This window comes from Aythya ferina, assembly GCF_964211825.1.
Source record: "Aythya ferina genome assembly, chromosome: 3".
Taxonomy (NCBI): Eukaryota; Metazoa; Chordata; class Aves; order Anseriformes; family Anatidae; genus Aythya; species Aythya ferina.
The window spans coordinates 45,867,970-45,885,435 of NC_140298.1; the positions used below are offsets into that span (position 1 = coordinate 45,867,970).

Genomic DNA, 17,466 nt, shown 5'->3' on the forward strand with positions numbered 1-17,466 from the left:
GGACTCATCCCCACTCCTGGCCGCCCCTGGCCTCAACTGGGGGAAGCCAAGGTCCAGTGAAGCAGCGTAGTTAAATGCTGGACATGAATTTATTAGTAGCAAAGCAGACTGGGAGCCTGTATTTTTAAAAATCATCATCTAGCTTTATATTTGTTCAGCTCCACAGTGACCCATGATTTCTGAGGAGAGGATTATACAACTAAAACGACTGTCACTAATTAACAGTGCAGATGAACTTTGATCCCCTCAGTCTCTACCATCAGTCAGGACCCCAGTTTCAGTATCCTCCTTGCAACCCTGGGGCATTTGTATTGGATAAAACACTTCAGGATGGTCGTGCAAAACTTGGGAGAAACCTGTGACTAGTTCTCTACATAAAATATGTGTTTCAGCAGACACTCTGCAAGGCTTTGCCCCTTCTGCAAAGCACCTGCAGAATACACAGCCCAATATTCCACGGTTTTAATATTATTAACCCAAACAAACATAAAAATTAAAACACAAGATGAAATATGTGTCAGCTGAAACCTCCCTCACAACCTTATTTGAGCTGTTCATGCTATGTCAACAGTGCTTTTTCCTCAGAAAACTTTGTCTCTCCCCTTTATTCAGCTGGAATAACCAGCAGCTTCTGCTCTGCAGCCCAGCTCAGCCCCTGCAGGGAGGTGCAGCCTGCCAGGTGAGCACCGCCAGTCCTTCTGCTCTGCTCCTTTGGAGAGGATGATTATAGTGATGAGGTGATTACATGTCATTTAACTGTAAAATAAGGTTTCCCCAACTGAGTGAAGGAGGAGATTTTTGCAATGCAGTATTACAAGAAGCAGCTCTCTTACCCCAACTGACCCGATGTAGCAATATAAGGTACAGAGTGCACCTGATGAACAAGCAGGCTTCATCCCTTCCTCCCCAAACACAAGATAATCATCAACAACTGCTTGGAGGATACCAGCAGTGCAGCAGTTCAGTCATTCTTCTCTTGTGGACATTAAAAACAAAACCAAACCATTTATTATCATAGTAGCCACAAATTATTTCTTTACCTAAGAAAAAAGAAGTAAATTACCCAAGTAAAAAAGAAATACTGTTACAAGCGTTCATTTTTAAACAACAATCACTATACCTTCACTAATCACTAATACCTGTAGCTACATTACCAACTGGAAGCATAAGCAACCTGAAAATAAAGCTGTTAATTTTTCTTTCCCTATATTGTAAAACTTGACTTACTCTAAAAAAGCTTTAGCAATACACATTTGTATTTAAAAAGAGAATCTAAAATGATCTTATTTGAAGCACTGTTGAATAACTGAAGTGTAGAGATAATCTTTTGTCCAGAAAGCCTCAAAGCATTTTATATCAGCTCAGTCTTCATGACAGTGAAAGCTCAGATGAATACAGCCATCACCACTACACATACTTCAGCATGAAGTTTGCTTAAATAATCCAAGCTGGCTGTTTTATCACATGTGACTAATTTAGGACTCAGAGCAGCCTCATCACAGAGAAGACACATCCTCCAGCTGTCCCAAAGCCCTGATGCTTTCCGCCTGCTCCACCCATGCCAAGCGCTACCTGTGTGTGGTGAATCCTTTGTCTACAACCACTTGGCCTTTAGGGAAAAAGTTGACAGGAGAAAACTTACCCAAAACAAGAGTTATATCATAAGTTTAACTAGGGGAAGACATTGTGGTTTTGTTTTTTCATTTGGGGTTGTTTTTTCCCCCCCCACCAGGGTAGGTTCTTGGATGGGGTTTTCACAGCACAGGACTCTGTTTGCTATGCTCATGCACTATAGACTGTGGCAGGACCAGTTGGCTCAATTTCTGTGAATGTAGTTCAGAAGGCTAGGAATTGCTGTGTTAATAAGTTTCAAGTGTTTGGACCTGCCTGGCCATAACTGACAGATGGGTCTTTCTGCAGGGAAAGGTAATGATAATTGCAGTGATTACCAGTAATGCTTGTGTTCCACGCTGACAAAATACATTCTTTTTTCCTTGTTATAAGTAGTACCACTTATTTCAGCTCCTGCTGCCCAGCTGTTTCTTTGCTGTTCAGTTAAATTAGTTCATCACTTTACTTGCTAATCTGCCAAAATTTATTTCCCAGCAATCCAACCTCTTTTCCATATCTACTTTGCATCTATTTTTCTCTTCACTTCTTGACCTGGACCATTATAACTCCTACATCACAGTGTTCCTGTGGCCATTTATAACGGAGGGTCTTTTTGTTGTGATTTTACAGATATTACGTCATTGTCTTCCTGCAGGTCCCCAACTGCAAATATAACATTTTTATTTTGACGCTTGATCCTATTCCAGATCCTACTGAGAGCTCAGTACTGATTTGTGTCTACCTTAGTGAACGGATATTTCGTGACTGTATCTAAGAAGACTGGGATAGCAATTCATCTCTTCTTTGTATTTTTCTGCACCTTAGGAGCTACAGCACCAGGGAAAGAATACCTACCTCAGTCTTGAAACCACAATTTCTTGAACAGCTTGCTTAGGTACTTGTCCTGGTTTCCTGGTTGCCTTGTCTGTCATGCAACACTCCAAATTATGGGTTCAAATCGCAAATTATGTGCAATTCTTTTCACAGCTGGGAAAAAGCACCACCACTTTTCCCTGTGGCTGTTTTATAACAGTTATAACAGATACTTCCTTTAGGGCTGATTTCATGTGTTATGCCAGAAGCATAACTACCAAATAACATTAGTTCACCATCTTCAGTTCTGCAGTGTCCATAATGCAACTTTCTTTGCTGTTTTTTAATGCCAGACAGGTATTACATTCCTTTCTCCTTGTCAAGGTCATGCCACCATGCACGTGCCTGCAAAGGCATGCCAACAGGAAGAAAGAGCTGCCCTAAAAGGAGGAAAAATGGTAGGCTCCCTTACACAGCAGCTAGCTACAGAAACACTCTTCTGAAGGAGACACCATTGGCCATTTGCAAAGCAGAGCCATCAGCCAACATCTCAACTCCTCACAGAGCCAAAATCTGAAAAATGACTGAGGGTTACCCAGCCCTGACTACATTATATGTGTTCCTGTGTGCAAAAATGTGAGTGCTAAGGTGTTCTAGCACCTCAGATTTGCACGTGCAAAGCTGAAGGAGCCCAGGTTGTTCTTCCCCATCCCACCAGCTGCAGGCAGCAGTTCAGGAGAGGGCAGATGTGTGCTGGCAGGAAGAAAATGATGAGCTGCACAAGCAGTATCTGTAAAGAGCCTCTGATTTCCTCTTTTCTGGAGAATGTCCTGTGTAGAACTGCTGTACAAAGTAGCATCTACCTCTTAAAAACAAGGAAGGGAATTCAAGGACACCACTGTGCAAATCTAGTGAGGAAGAGCTTAAAGTAAAGATGGCCAGTAACAAAAGTCAACAAGGGAGTTAAAAAGTAGTGACCTGGCCAAAGGCTGAGGGAAAACAAGAATAACTGAACAGCCTAATAAACTCCAGAGAGGTCTTCTTGGAGAGGTCAGAAGTACAAGGCTAAAGAGAAACAAATGAAAGCAATGGGAATTCCAGGAAGAAATGTCAGGAAATGGCAGGTAGGGCTTCTGTGAGGATAATCTAAGGGATAAAAATTGCAGGGGACCTATCTGTCTGAAAACAAAACAAAACAAAACAAAAAGCTACAATTACTATTCTGATTGGAAGATACATAGGAACCACCCTCAGAAGTAAGTGGCTTGACTTATTCACAAGAACATCGTGACCTTAAAATCTAAAGGGAACATACAATAGGTAGGAAAAAAGGACATATGAATAGATGAAAATAAATAAATGGTGCCAAGCCTGCAGAAAAATGGATCAGAAAAGGTAAGGCATGAAAGCCTTTTCAGCTATCAAAGGGCATAAAATATGAGTAAAGAAGTTTGATAAAAGCATTAAAAATAAAATAAGATGAAGAAAATTGCAGAGCCTTTGAATAATGCAGAAAGAGCCCATAAACAGTAAAGGTGAAAACATGACAATAGTAACTCAAAGTAGATCTAAATGAAGAGTGAAAGTTTGATAAAATGATTGTCCAGACAAGGAGGAAAAAAATGGTTGAAATATATTTTAGACAAAAATGTATAACAGGACCTGATGAAATTTGCTCCGAGAGCCACCAGGCCCTAGCAGAAGCAACTTGAGATCATCAGTGATCATTGCCCAGCTCATGGAGAGGATGGGACAGTCCAGGAGCGCTAGAGAACAGCATGTGTCTGAAGAGAGAGGGTCAACAACGATCATGTAAATTGCAAGTCAAATGGTCTAGCTTTGATAATGACATTTAACACCGTCCTATATGACACAAGAAACCTATATATATGTATATATATATATATATATATATGTAAATAAAACCACTATAAGCACATACAGAACTGCAACAAAAGCATACTTCAAATCATTGGTAGCTGCTTTTGTTGTTTAACTGGTATGGCCTGTCACTTGGGACTGGTTTATTCTGGGCCCATATCTAGTTAATGATTTTTTCATTAACTATTTTGAAAACACATAGAATTGAAAACACTCAAAATTAGAGAAGGACTCTGCACTGCTTGGAAGGGTTTGATTGAAACGTTATGAACCACATTGGGACTGTTTTAAGAAAGATGTAAAGATGTAGGTAAGAGTCCAGATGGAGTAAGGAAAATGATAGAAGACTAAAAACCCTGTGAGAAAAGGCTGATAAAACTTGTGTATTCTTGGAAGAAACAGTAAAGAATCTTCCAAAGCAGATGGAAGATTTTTTTCTTCTTTATACACACAGTCAAGAAAAAGGTGCATGTATTCTCAGTAAAGAAGTCTCAGTAAAGAAGAATTAGGCTTTGTTTCAGTTAAAATTGTAGCTCAGAAACTATTGACTGAAAGAGGCTTTGTGGGATATGAGGAATCCCCGCACGTGACGGTCCGTTTGCAAACACTGGACTGATTTCCACAGCCCCTTCCTGTGTCAGCCCAAGTCAAATCAACTCAAACAAATGATTCCTTGAGTCCTCTTTCTGAATTACACTTGTTTCTAAATGAGGAGCCTAAATAGGCCATGGGAATATGTTGGGCTACATCTTGGCGTTGTGTAACGCTGTGTATCAGGAGGATTAAAGCTTTTCTTCCCACACAGCAGTGACTGTGTGGTGTCATAGCATGCGTTAAGGATATGTAAAAAGGAGAGGACGTGCACAGACCCTGCCTTTCCTCAAATTTGCTGCCCTCCAAGCAAGTAAGGAAGGGCAGAATGGAGAAGAACTCCTTTTATTTTTTTTTTTATATTTCCCCAAGATGCTGCCAGGAAGAGCAGAAGGGGATGGAGCAGTGGTCACCAGGGCTTCCCGCAGAGCACAGGCATGGCCCAGGCTGCACTCACTGCAGCTCCAGGCTGTAAAACCCAGGCTGCAAATCTCCGGGCAGCAGTGGGAGCAGATAAACGCCCATTTCACTATCTCCAGCGCAGGGAGCAAAGATAAACGGAGCCGCTCGCGCGCAGGCATTTGTTTGACCGCCCTGAGCTTTATGGAGACGCTATTAGCGGGGTTAGAGTTTATCTGCCACTCTAAACAAGCGGCCTCCGCTCGGGTGGGAAATGGAAAGTGCTTGTGGCGGTGTGTCCTGCCCCGGCACGTGGGAAAGCCGCCCCTCACAGAGCGCGGGCACCGCCATGGCGTCACCTTCCTCACCTCCGCCTCACGCCCCCACCCCAACCGCCACAACGGCCGGCGGCGAGGGGGCGGGGCCTCGCCTCAGGAGGGGGGCGGGGACTCAACCCTTCAGCCAATGAGAAGCGAGATCGGAGGGCGGGGAGCCTATAAAGCGGGCGGCGGGGGCGGGCACTGGGAGCGGCGTGTGCGGGCGCTGCCGGCCGGCGGTGCCGCCATGGCGGGGGCGCTGGGCCGCAAGGCCGTGGAGTACCTGCGCAGCAAGGACTTCCGCGACTACCTGATGAGGTGCGGGCGGGCGGCTGCCGGCAGTGGGGAGGGGTAGATAATGCCGGGGGTGGCCGGCAGGGGAGAGGGGAGGGACAGCCCTGAGGGGAGGTGAAGGTCAGAGCGGGCAGCGCCCTGCCTGCCTGCCTGCCGAGGGCTCTGCGGGCCTGGGTCAGCTTCGTAGGCGCGGCTGGCAGCGTCAGCGGGTAGCCAGGGGGTCCGGAACTCAGCTGGGGTCGTGGTGAAACAGCAGCCTGCGCCCTAGTTAAAGGAACAAACAAATGCTGGCAGAGGTGGCTGCTTCCTGATACCACCAAGGTTAACAGCTGGAGGTATCTCTTTCGTTACTGGAGACTTAAAGGCAGTGGAAAAAATGAGCTGTATTTTGCTCTAGTCCTAAAATAAACAAAGGCTGTATTGAAGAAAAAAAAATAAAAAAAAAAAACTCAGAGTTCTTGTTTTGTACATCTGCCTGATGCACAAAGACACCTGCTTAATTTGTACTTTGGTTACTCAGGATGTCATGAAGGGCCCAGGTCAGTTGTGCCATCCACTGCAGCCTGTGTGAGTTCTTGATTGTGCCCTTTGCTGAGCTTAAAATTTAGATAGCTGTCAACAAAGGGCTGTAGTCTGTGCTGTAACAGAAACGCAGTGTGTATATTTAGGAGCTGTGTATATTTAGGAGCTGTGTCTCTTTGCATTCCTTCCTGAAAGCCCTTGCTTTGCCAGCCTGCAGGACTCTTTCTATCCCAAAGAAAATTCTCTTCTTGTCTCTGTCAGAGCAAAGGTTTACTCAAAGCTGCAAGGCTATGGTATCTGTTCTAGGAAACAGTATCTAGTCACTACAGTCAAGCAAGGCTTTGAAATGTGTAACTCACTCCTGGGAAAAGATGACTAGAGATACTGCTTGCAACACCTGTGCTGTGCTCAACTGCTTGACCCTAGATAGAATAACTGCAGTTACCCAAAGCAGTGGAGTTCAGTGTGGCAGTGCCTGATGTCACACTTGTGGCTTGGGGCAGTCAAATCTGACAGACATCTATCAGCATGAGCACCTTTGGTTTCAGCTTTGTCACTAGAAATCCTGAAAGGCAATGTAATGAAGGCATGCTTCTTTTCTCAGGTGGTTACAGCTGGCTGGCACCAGCACTGTGTTATGTCATCAGCTGCCTTCTGGATTGTGCACAAGGAAACAAGATAAATTGCTTTTAAAGCTGTTGTTAATTATTAAGTGCTCTGCCAGTTTCAATTCTGAGTTCTCTGAAGTGGTGTTTAATGGGGAGTTGAATGACTGTAAATCATCTAACTATAGTATGCCTAACTGCCTTCATACTTTAAAGTAAACGTGGTAAGAACGTAAGCTGTAGGTATAGCTTCTCGTGCTGCTTGTAAAATGCAGTGGGAATGTTAACTTCAGACTAGCTGATTAGCATATGAAGGCCTGATAGCTCTATACTATGAACTTGAGGTTGCATTTTTCTAAAGATCCTAAAAAGGTCAGCTATCACTAAAGCTGTATAATTTAAGCCACTAATAGTAGGCGACTGAGTCCTCTGTTTCCTATCCTAATGGTTAATAGATGATGTCCTCTGAAAAAAATTGAGTAAAACAGCTTTCTTCCATCTCTGGTGTAAAAGGACGTTAAGGCCACTATGGGCAAGTGGGATCTTCTCATGGCATTAGCAACAAGGAATCCCAAAGTTTTTTAGTAAAAGAAAAGCAAGCATGGAGGCTACATCTTTTGGGGCACCTCTGAAATGTCTTCCTGATAACTCAGCAGTAATGTAAACAGAGTGACTGAACGTAGGTGGCTTTGAAACAGAGACAGTTCATTCCTTGTGAAGCAAGAGCCCTTATGGTTTTGTAAAAATAAAGTCTTAGACAACTTAACTCCTAAACTCTATTTCAATTAACATTAGTAGTATAACTTGAATTAGCTGATCTTCAATTCTTCTCTCTAGTAAACTTTTAAGCATAAGGACACAGTATCTAAACAAATAAATACCCTCTACAGGTTAGTGCTAGGAATTGAAGGGCATGGAGTGTGCTCTGAGAACTGGAACAAATTGCATATTTTTCAGAGGAGTAATACCCTTTCTGCCTGGTGGGTGACATTGTCTGCAGAATGGTCTCTGGCCTATTAATGTGACACCATAAAGATGTGTATAAATTTGGGGAAAATACATCTTTTTGTATTACCTGTAGTATCAATATCAAGTATTGACCAGCTGTTGGTTCCTCCCGTGATGTCTGGATGCTTGCACAGGAAGTGTAGTTGCTGAGTGAGTAAATCCAACAGACGCAGTAGTGATGTTCCTGGAACTGTGGACAAAATGTTCCCTTTGTGAGGGGATTGAATGTGATTCTTGGAAACTACTAGTTTGGAATGGCATCTCGGCAGGAACAGATGCCTGTGCCCTGGTGTCCTTGTTTCAGATACAGCTTCAACAAATGCAGTGTATTACCTGCAGAGCTTTGGGGGTGGATGTCTGCTTCTGAAGAGTGCAGTAACCTTGATCTGCCCTGCTCGGGGACTACAGTAACTGTTGTGGTTTCATATGAGCATGGGGACTGTTGCAAGACCTTAGCCAGAGTTGGCCACCCTGCTAGCAGCTGGCTGTGTGGTTCTATTTTAGGCTCCTATTTACATGAAAACAACTTCCCCTTGAAAAATAGAGGGTGCCTTCTGTTGGCACAAAAGCCCTGTGCTAAGAGCTATACTTGAACCTGTCTGGTAGAGGTTTTATGAAAAAGGTGAAATGTGCACTTGTCCTCTGAAAACCTCAATTAATTATTGTTGAAGATCAGTTAATGCAAAAACAAAAGAACAAGCGGTTAGGCTAGTCAAGGACAAACCACAAAACCTCTTGAATCAGACTCTGCTTGTAACAAAGATGCACTGAAGTGCACAGCCAGCTTGACTCCTGGAGTAGACCTGACTGTTCGCTTACTGTGGTCATTTGGTAAGTGAATACTGAAGCCAGTGTGATGGAAGTGCCTATTAGCAAGTGTTCTGCTATTTCTGCAGAAGGACACGAGCAGTAACTGGTCAGCAGCGGGATTTCTATTAATAGCCTGTTTCTGTTAAGTCATAATTTGCAGCTGAACCCTATCAGGATAGTAGGAAGAGGATGCTTAAAAGTTTGGAAGCATTTTGAAAGATGTAGTAGCAAGCAATCTTAACTGTAGTCTGGGATTTATGCATAGATTACTAAGTTATTAAATTATCTAGTAATTATATGATCACTTACACACCAATTATGGAGTTCATTTAAATAGCATGTTAGATCTCTGAAAATGTCTTGTAATCACTTAATCCAGTTGCAGTTGGCTTGAACTTAGTGACAGCAAGATGTCTGGCAGTGTTTTGTTTGATCTACTTAAATGTAGGTATACAAAGAATTCAAAGCAGCGTCTTCAAAAACCTTCACAGAGCAACTGTTGTTATTCAGCTTTGTCCTCTTTTGAAACTAGCTTAGGGTGGGATCTTGGATGCTCTGAGGTCTACAGGGCAGGAAAGTCTTCCACAGACCATAATGAGGTTTGTCTCACTAGGAAAAAGATGCTTGAACAGCAAACACTTGTCAAAGTAACAGTTCTTGAAGGAAATGCACTTTTAGTACAGTTACATTAATGTAGGTTAATGCTAGAGAAATATACTGTCTTCTCTTTATTTGTGGTAAACTTCTTTCTGTGTGGGTTATGAAGGAAACTAATATTTCTTTTTGTCTTCCATGTGCTGTTTGACAAACACCGATGGCCCACTTGAACAGCACGGTAAGGAAGGGGAGGGGACTTGTGTTTTCACTTTCTGCCTGGCTCCAGTAACTTGTAATTCTGTTTCCTCCCGGCACTGTAGTAAACCTGCCTATGTCTGAAAAGTATACTGCTGACCTCCAGGAATGATGTACTAGTGATACTTGCAAGTCTTTTGTTAATGTGACCAACCATTAGCTCCTTTAGGCTGTCTCCTAAAGTAATCACTAGAAAATCAGAGGTTTTCCATATCCTTTCCAAAGGAGATCAAATCAGTCCAGAGCAACCCTTTCATATAGCAACAATACTGGTAATACAGCGGTAACCTAATTGAATTACCTTGCTTGATTTTATTTTAACTAGCTTTACTCAAGACAGTAAATGGTAACAGTTAAAGAAAAACTCTGTAGGTAGAGTTTGGTTTGCTCCTGAAACTGGGAGTTGATATTTCAGGCCTGTTAGGCTGTGAATCATACTGTTATGGTTGACTCTTAATAGCAATAATCACAATTTTATGGAAGGCTTGCTCATTGCTGCAAGCCAAAGACAAACAGTGTAAGGGTGGTTTAATTCTTGTGTATGAGAACTTCAAAGGGCTGCCTGCCTGCAGGCACTTACAGCTGGATAACTGTCTCCAGGGAAAGGCTTTGCATCTACTTTCCTGGTTAGCAGAGGAGTGTTACTGTTACAGCACCAGAAGTCAGAACTGCTGGCTCTTTAGTTTGTGTTACTGGAGCTTGAGGCAGTCCATAGCATAGTGTGCGCTATTTGTCTGTGCTCTAATGGCCAACTTGACACTTTTACTGAACTTCCAAAATAGAAGTCACCATTAAAACTGTCAAAGCTGTAATTGTTTTATACATTCCAAAAATGTCAGGGTTAAACCATTAAGACTTGCTTTCTGGAACTGAAATCATGTAAATTACTCCTGACATCTCAATAAAGAGTTCAGAAGTGTGTGCTGCCTCACCAGTAACCTTTTCGCAGTCCGCTTTAGCATGGTGATTCAAACACAAGTTGTCCTAGATTATCTTACTGAGCAGACAATGGTTATGTGATTGTATGTCTGTTGCTGGCCTTCTTACTGTCAGTTAAACTATTTAAATAGTTGCATTAAAGCATCTAAAAAAATGTTCTGCATGCTGTTGACTTTCTGTGAATGTTCTCATTCTGTAGCAACAAATATTTTGTACTATAGGTATACTTCTTTACACTATCTAAACATACCTGTAAAGTATAAATACTGTGTAACCATGTAATTATTCCCTGTTATGCTGTGTGCTCTACAATGGCTTCAAGAGGCTTTAGCTGTTGCAGGTGTCACCTTTCCTATCAGCAGAAATATAGTTTAAAAAAAATTGCACTCCATAATTACTCTTAAGTCTGAATTTGTGCCAATGCACAACCTGTGAACACTTGGAGAAGTACTATACTGAGTTTGCATATTGCACTAAGGTTAAACTATCAAAACTGTGCGGCATTACCTCCGTCTTCTATATACTTAGTTGCTGGTATTATCCAAATTTGCAGGAAGTGAGTATGACTTCTAATCAGAGTCCTATTATGATGTTAGAAGCTATAATTCAGCCTGACAAAAAGGTGTCTTGGAATTCAAGCTGCAAGAGACTTGAACTGCCCCCTGGTAATTCCAAATCATTGAAATATCTGTGGTATTACCAATAGGGAGAGACAAAAAAATGGACGTAGTGTGTATCTGCAAAGCTTTTTATTGCAAGGTTCATCTCTGTTATATCTAGCCCAAGTCAGTTTTGAACATTGTTAGTTTCCTATGGGAAAAGAAACTCATGGGAGTACTATGTGCATCTTCTGCAGAAAGAAGTCTGTGAAAATCTCGTTATTCCTAAAAAGAGTAGAAGTTAAATTGACACCATCTTTCTCAGTTTGGAGTCATTTAGCCAGTACAACTTGATCTCTTGTCAGTTTTTCAACTGACTTCTGACTTGATTCTTTGTCTCCACATGAACATACCTGCACTTAATTGTTCTTATCTTAAAGCTAGTCACTGACCTTTAGGTTGTCACCAAGTTGGTTCAGTAGTTGCAGATGAAGCTGGAATTTAGCTTAATTTAATGGCCTCGCTCTTTGGAAGAGGCAGTGTAAGCAGTTGAAGGCACATGCTGAGTATTTCTTGATTCTCAGCATAACATGAAAAGAGTTCTTGTTTTTCAAGCTATTTCTCGTGTTATTATGTTTTTGAAGACTCCAACTTGAGAGATGAATGCTAATGTTCTGCACAGACATGAGCTGTGAAACTGAGATTGCTGTAAGGCTAAACCAATGAGACTGCTTATTAATATCTGAGGAGAATTACATGGAACTGCATTTCAGCAGTTGTAGAGTAGCTTTTCTCAAGTTTGCAAGAAGATTGGGAGTGGGTTCCTCCTGCCTCCTTCATGAATACTAGATTCTGTTAAAACAGGAGTTCAAATCTGTATGTCTTAACTTGGAATCTTACCCTGAACCCCATTGTCCAAAGATTTGTGTGGCTAAGGAAAGCTGTGTGTATGCTGCTGGATGTTTGTGGTTTTGTCCAACTTGATTTTCCTTTTTCCCTCCTTTATAGCACTTTTGGGGGCCAGTAGCCAACTGGGGACTTCCTGTTGCTGCTATTAATGACATGAAGAAATCTCCAGAAATCATCAGTGGCCGAATGACATTTGGTAAGTACTGGGAACTTCTTGTCAGTAAGCTGACTGCAGAACACAGATTCCATACTTCAAGAAGCAATGTACTACTAACTGCTTATGAACTGGTGATCGAAGCAGTTAGAGATACTAAGTATCTTGCAATATAGCTTTAAAGGCCACTTCTGGTAGGAAGGTAGATTAAAGCTGTTTCTTGCCTTCTTGGAAAGCTGGTAACAAAACTTTATGCTTCTGATTGTTCATTGTATCTTGGGGGAGGGGAGACTTGCTTCTCTTCAAGTCCATTTTTAGAACTTTTCCAGTAGAACTATATAAAAATTATCTTGAAAACACTGTTCTAGAAATTGTCAGGATAATTTTTGCCATGTCTCATTAGGATTAACAGGACTCCTTTTATTTTCTGGCTGAGATAGTTCAGGTAGTAACCTAAAAAGGTTTCAGTTCCCTCATGGGACACTCTGAGGGAAAGCAAGCTTGTTTTGTGGAAGGCTGCAACCCAACAATTTGTATAGCAAAATGAGTGCTGTTATACATTTTTCTGCATTGGATACTTAAAGTGGACAAGTTTATAAAAACAAATGGAAAATTCAAATGCCAATAAGAAGCTTTCTGCTGGTGTGAAAATGATTTCTCAAAAAAATACGGGTATTTTAAAATAATCACTGGTATCTGTTACTTCGCAGCACTGTGTTGTTACTCCTTGACTTTCATGAGATTTGCCTACAAAGTGCAGCCAAGGAACTGGCTTCTCTTTGCGTGCCACTTGACTAATGAAGTTGCACAACTTATTCAAGGAGGACGACTGATCAAATACAGGCAAGTTCAACTTTAAAAATGGGAAGCCATAAACCATTGGCTCTCTGTGTTCTTTCAGTGACATGTAACTGTGGTGGCTTCTGGACTTCTTAATAGGTTTGCAAAAAGTAGTGAAGAACAATGTTGAGAAGTTGAAATGTGGCTTGTTGCCTTGTACCTCCTGTGGAGCTTTGGAGAGGTCCACACAGAAAAGGCTGAATCCTTATGGTCATGGATGTATTTTAGCAGCTGCTGGCTATTTTTGATTTTGCTTGTGTATTTTGATTAATCTACATGTGTCCAGCTCAGTAACTCCTGAGATGGAGGCTTCCATGAAACAAGGGTTTGTATGTCTGAAAGACAAATCAAGAACAAACTAAGCTGACTGGTCTTATCTATATGGGATAGATCTGATACTGTGTAACGGGTTCATACTGCAAGTCTCACACCTGCAGTTTCTAGCTAGTAATGCAACCACTGCCCCTAGGCAATCCGTATGAGTCAAGGTTGTGGCTTTTCTCTTCTGCTGTAAGAAATCTATGCAGAGCAATAAGAGGATGAAGCCTCCTGAACTGTAAACTCAAAGACTTGACAAAACTATACGTGGACCTGCCCTTGCATAAATAACTGGCCATGTGTCCTTCAGTTGTGAGCAAAGTCCTGGATGCACAGTAGAACTCAAGGAATGAAGTCCAGTATTCACTATTATAAAGCATGTTCTTCTCTTGGCAGGATGGAGAAAAAGAACTAAATACCTAACTTGAAATACGCCAGGGAATATGTTCATCCCGAATCACAACCAAGGAAGATGTGCCATCTACAGTTGCTGTGACAATTACAATGGGGATAAAACCAAAACACCTGTTGTGAATGACCCCATCAAGGATCCTTCTAATTTTTTAGCTTGCCTTTAAAAAAAAAAAAAAGTACTACACAGCAATGGGAGGGAAACATTGCATTAAATGTTTTGTTGCCTTACAGGTCTTTAACTACCCTTCTAATAAAGAGTTAGTCATGTAAATAACCAGCAATATTTAAAACCAACTCTAAGTCTGCAAAAATAGATGGCTCATGATGGTTTGTCAACTTGTTTTCAAATTAATACGATCAGAGGTCAGTACAGCAGAACTGTAGGTGGTATTGTTCTATGTAAACATATTCTTAAAAGCCATTTAACTTAGGTGCATTCATTCCTATTCTCTTTTTTTAAACTTAAGCAATGGCTTGCTAATCTACAAGAACAAATGAGTAGACAGGCAGCCTGGAAGCGACCAGCTTTCCATCTTCCTTTACTGCATGCCTTGTCTCAGTAGAGACATCAGTAACACAATTTAAGTCGCACATTATTTAATGAAGATGTGGAAAAGCAAAAGCATAGCACTGAATGAAGGAAAGAAACAGTCTGATACTACTTATCAAGAAGTTCTAAATGGATTTTTTTCCTGCTGTTTGAGTTCTAGATGTATGTAATCCTTGTTCAGGCAAAAGCTTTTTTGGATTCCAAGATCTGAAGGACACAAGGTGCCTTTCAGTAGTTTTTTGATGTCATTGGAAGAGAGATTTTTTTTTCATGCACGACTTGCCTGAATGTTACATTGATGTTAAAGTTATAGATGACGAAGAATGTACATGATGGATTTTATCTTGGTGCAGTTTTTGAACAATAAAACATATTCCAAATGGCAATAAACCATCTCAAAATTTTGAAAAATTCTGTTTATCATACTGTGATACCAGATCCTAAGTGAAAGATTAGTATGAAGAGGCACATTACAGTAATGGCATGAAGCAAAAACAGACTGGCAAAATAAATATCCTTTGTATGCAATGAGTTCAGGCAAATGTCCTCTGAATACTAAAAATTTTTCCTTTTTTTTTTCCAGTGTCTCACTGTTTATGAGTAAAACTGGCCATCATGAATCCTAGGCCACTAAGACAGGAGGGAGCTTCAAACAAGGAAGACATGCATATGCACACCCCCAAGGAGGAGGGTCAGATCAGGGAGCACTGAAACTAGATGCAAGTCCCTGGGGCCTGATGGCTTGCATACATGAGTGCTGAGAGAGCTGGCTGATGTTACATGGCCACTTGATTATTTCTGAATCTTCCTGGTGCCTGAAAGAGGTTTCCAGAGACTGAAAGTGTGAGTAGAGCTCTTATGTTTAAAGGAGGATCTAGGGAACTACAGACTAATTGGCCTTATCTCGGTACTGGGAAGGTGATGGAGAAAGTCCTGGAAACCATTTTTATATATATGAAGGATAAGAAGGTGGTGAGTTCTGTGGTTACGGCTTTACAAAGGGAAAAATCAAGCTTGGACAACCCAAATAGCCTCCTGCAGTGATGTGGTCCAGGCTTATTCCAGGCTTTGCTTGTACTGTTTCAGATGTGCCTGTGGCAGAGGGCTACGGTGCAGGCAAGGCCTTTACATTTGTAGTTTGTAAGGTAGAGACCTTGGAAGAAGGATGAGCTTTGCAGTTTTCCAACTGAATGACAAAATAAGTGCACTAAAATTAATAAATAAATGGCTGTTAGCCCTTCTTTTTTTTGGGGGGGGAGGGTAGAATGGAATATTGAGATGCATTATACTGGCTCCTCAGCTCCTTTCAGGTAACACAGATGACTTGGGGTGTCAGGACAGGCTATTTACAGCAGCACCCCCTCCCAAGCACCACAGTCTCAGCAGCAGATAATGCTGATACTGCTGCTGTGCTGATGCACAAGTCTGAACAGCTGGAGCAGCACTTGGGGGCTGCTTAAAGTGCTGGGCTGTGACTGCTGCAACTTGATATTCTCAGGAGGCTTGGGTTAGGAAAGAGCAAGGAGCTTGTAAACTTGGATAATTAACTCTTACATGGTTAAAGTGGCTCAGTTCTGCTTACACAAGTGAGATCAAATGCAAAAAGCCTTGGTTGTGTGAGTGTGCTGTAATGACTTCATGAGGGCTGCATTTAAAAGAGTGAAATAGCTTGTTCAACAGGTGTTGATCAGCAAGTGGTAGAAATGCTGAGGCAGATCAATTGTAAGTTGTGTAGGGAAGTAGTCTTTACTGTTTGACCAATTGGTGCAGCTGACAAAAAGCAGATGAGCTCTTCAGCATTCATTTCCTTCAGGTGTTAGAAAGCTGCAGGTGGTCTTTTACTGTGTGATCTTTTTCGATAAATCTTGTCAACTGTTTCCTTGGTCTCCCCTCACAGCTTGACCTCATAGACCAACAGCCAGTTTTAATTGTGCTCTGAATGCCTGTGTTGTTCCAGGTGTTTGAGGGAGGCATCTGCCTCGCAGTTTTTGCTAATTTATAATCCAGGATCGGTAGTATTCTGGGCAAATTAAAACAACCTTTGGTTGACAGCAACACTTCTGCTGTTCAGTAACCATTGTCATCAGTTCAAATTGCAATGTATCCTAGTCTGATTTTATTTAGGAAGCCTCCAAGGTGTAGTGATCTGGATCTTTCTTGGGACTTGAAAGGACAGGGCCCAGTCTGGGGCGGGTGTTACATGGCCTGTCAGTCTACCTAGTGCTAAAATAGTTTATATGGGTGGAGTGGCCCATGTCCTTCTTTCAGAGCATAATCAAACTGCTTATCTGCCCTTTTTTTGTTTAAACAATGGTGCTTGGCAGTGTGTATGGGGCAGGAGGGGGGTGGTAGGGTATAGTGGGTAGAAGGGAGGAGTTATTGCAATAAATAACTGTCCAGTTAATCTGTCCTGTTCTCCTAGTGCAGAATACTGTGATCCATCGGTATATGAGCATTTCAAGAATGGTGTTCTGGAGTAACCCAAAATAAACAATGTTTTAGACTCCAGAGGTTTTTACAATATGAAACCTGAATATCTTAATATAGATAAGGGCTTCCTTTTTTCACTCAGGTGGTGTTGCATAAAAGAATGGGACTGTGCCAATTTAGTAGTAATCCAAAGCAAGTGCTCAGTATTTGCATTTGATTTATAAGATTATAGAGCTTGTCTCTACCTGCCGTTATTCTGAAATAACTATTTGGTTTTAATGGTTTTAATTTCACAGTTTGCTTTAATCCAAGTAACTTTTCAATAGTGAGATATGTTCTGCCACTAGAAACCCGTGCTGCACTAATCCTTGTTCCTCCCTGAGTCTCCTGCTCCACCACAGCACAACCAGGAGCTGTGTGGCCTTTCCCATCTTGCTACAGCCTCAGCTGCTGCCTCCTTTCATCTTTTCAGACAGGAAAGAATTTGTCACCTTTCTGAGCAGTGCTGCTAGACTGCTGCTAAGGAATGTGGCACCCTTGGGAATTCGGGTGGGCGGCAGCTCCAGCGAAGTTCTCGGTCTCTGTTGTGCCCCCTCGCCTCCCAGTCTGA

At 41.8% G+C, this 17,466-nt stretch overlaps 1 protein-coding gene across 1 annotated transcript; it reads left to right on the top strand.

Moving 5' to 3' along the window:
* The first annotated feature begins 5,827 nt into the window (after positions 1-5,827).
* On the top strand, positions 5,828-14,816 carry MPC1 (mitochondrial pyruvate carrier 1). The gene is made up of 5 exons (XM_084513729.1): positions 5,828-5,930; positions 9,683-9,686; positions 12,250-12,346; positions 13,015-13,147; positions 13,859-14,816. The coding sequence occupies exons 1-5, from the start codon at positions 5,860-5,862 to the stop codon at positions 13,875-13,877; spliced, it is 324 nt and encodes a 107-aa protein (XP_084369855.1). The 5' UTR covers positions 5,828-5,859; the 3' UTR covers positions 13,878-14,816.
* The last annotated feature ends 2,650 nt before the right edge of the window (positions 14,817-17,466 follow it).

Coding starts and splice junctions, on each gene's coding strand:
- MPC1 (XM_084513729.1), top strand. CDS start 5,860: ATGGCGGGGGCGCTGGGCCGCAAGGCCGTGGAGTACCTGCGCAGCAAG. Junction 12,347..13,014: donor CAGTGGCCGAATGACATTTG/GTAAGTACTGGG, acceptor GTTACTTCGCAG/CACTGTGTTGTTACTCCTTG.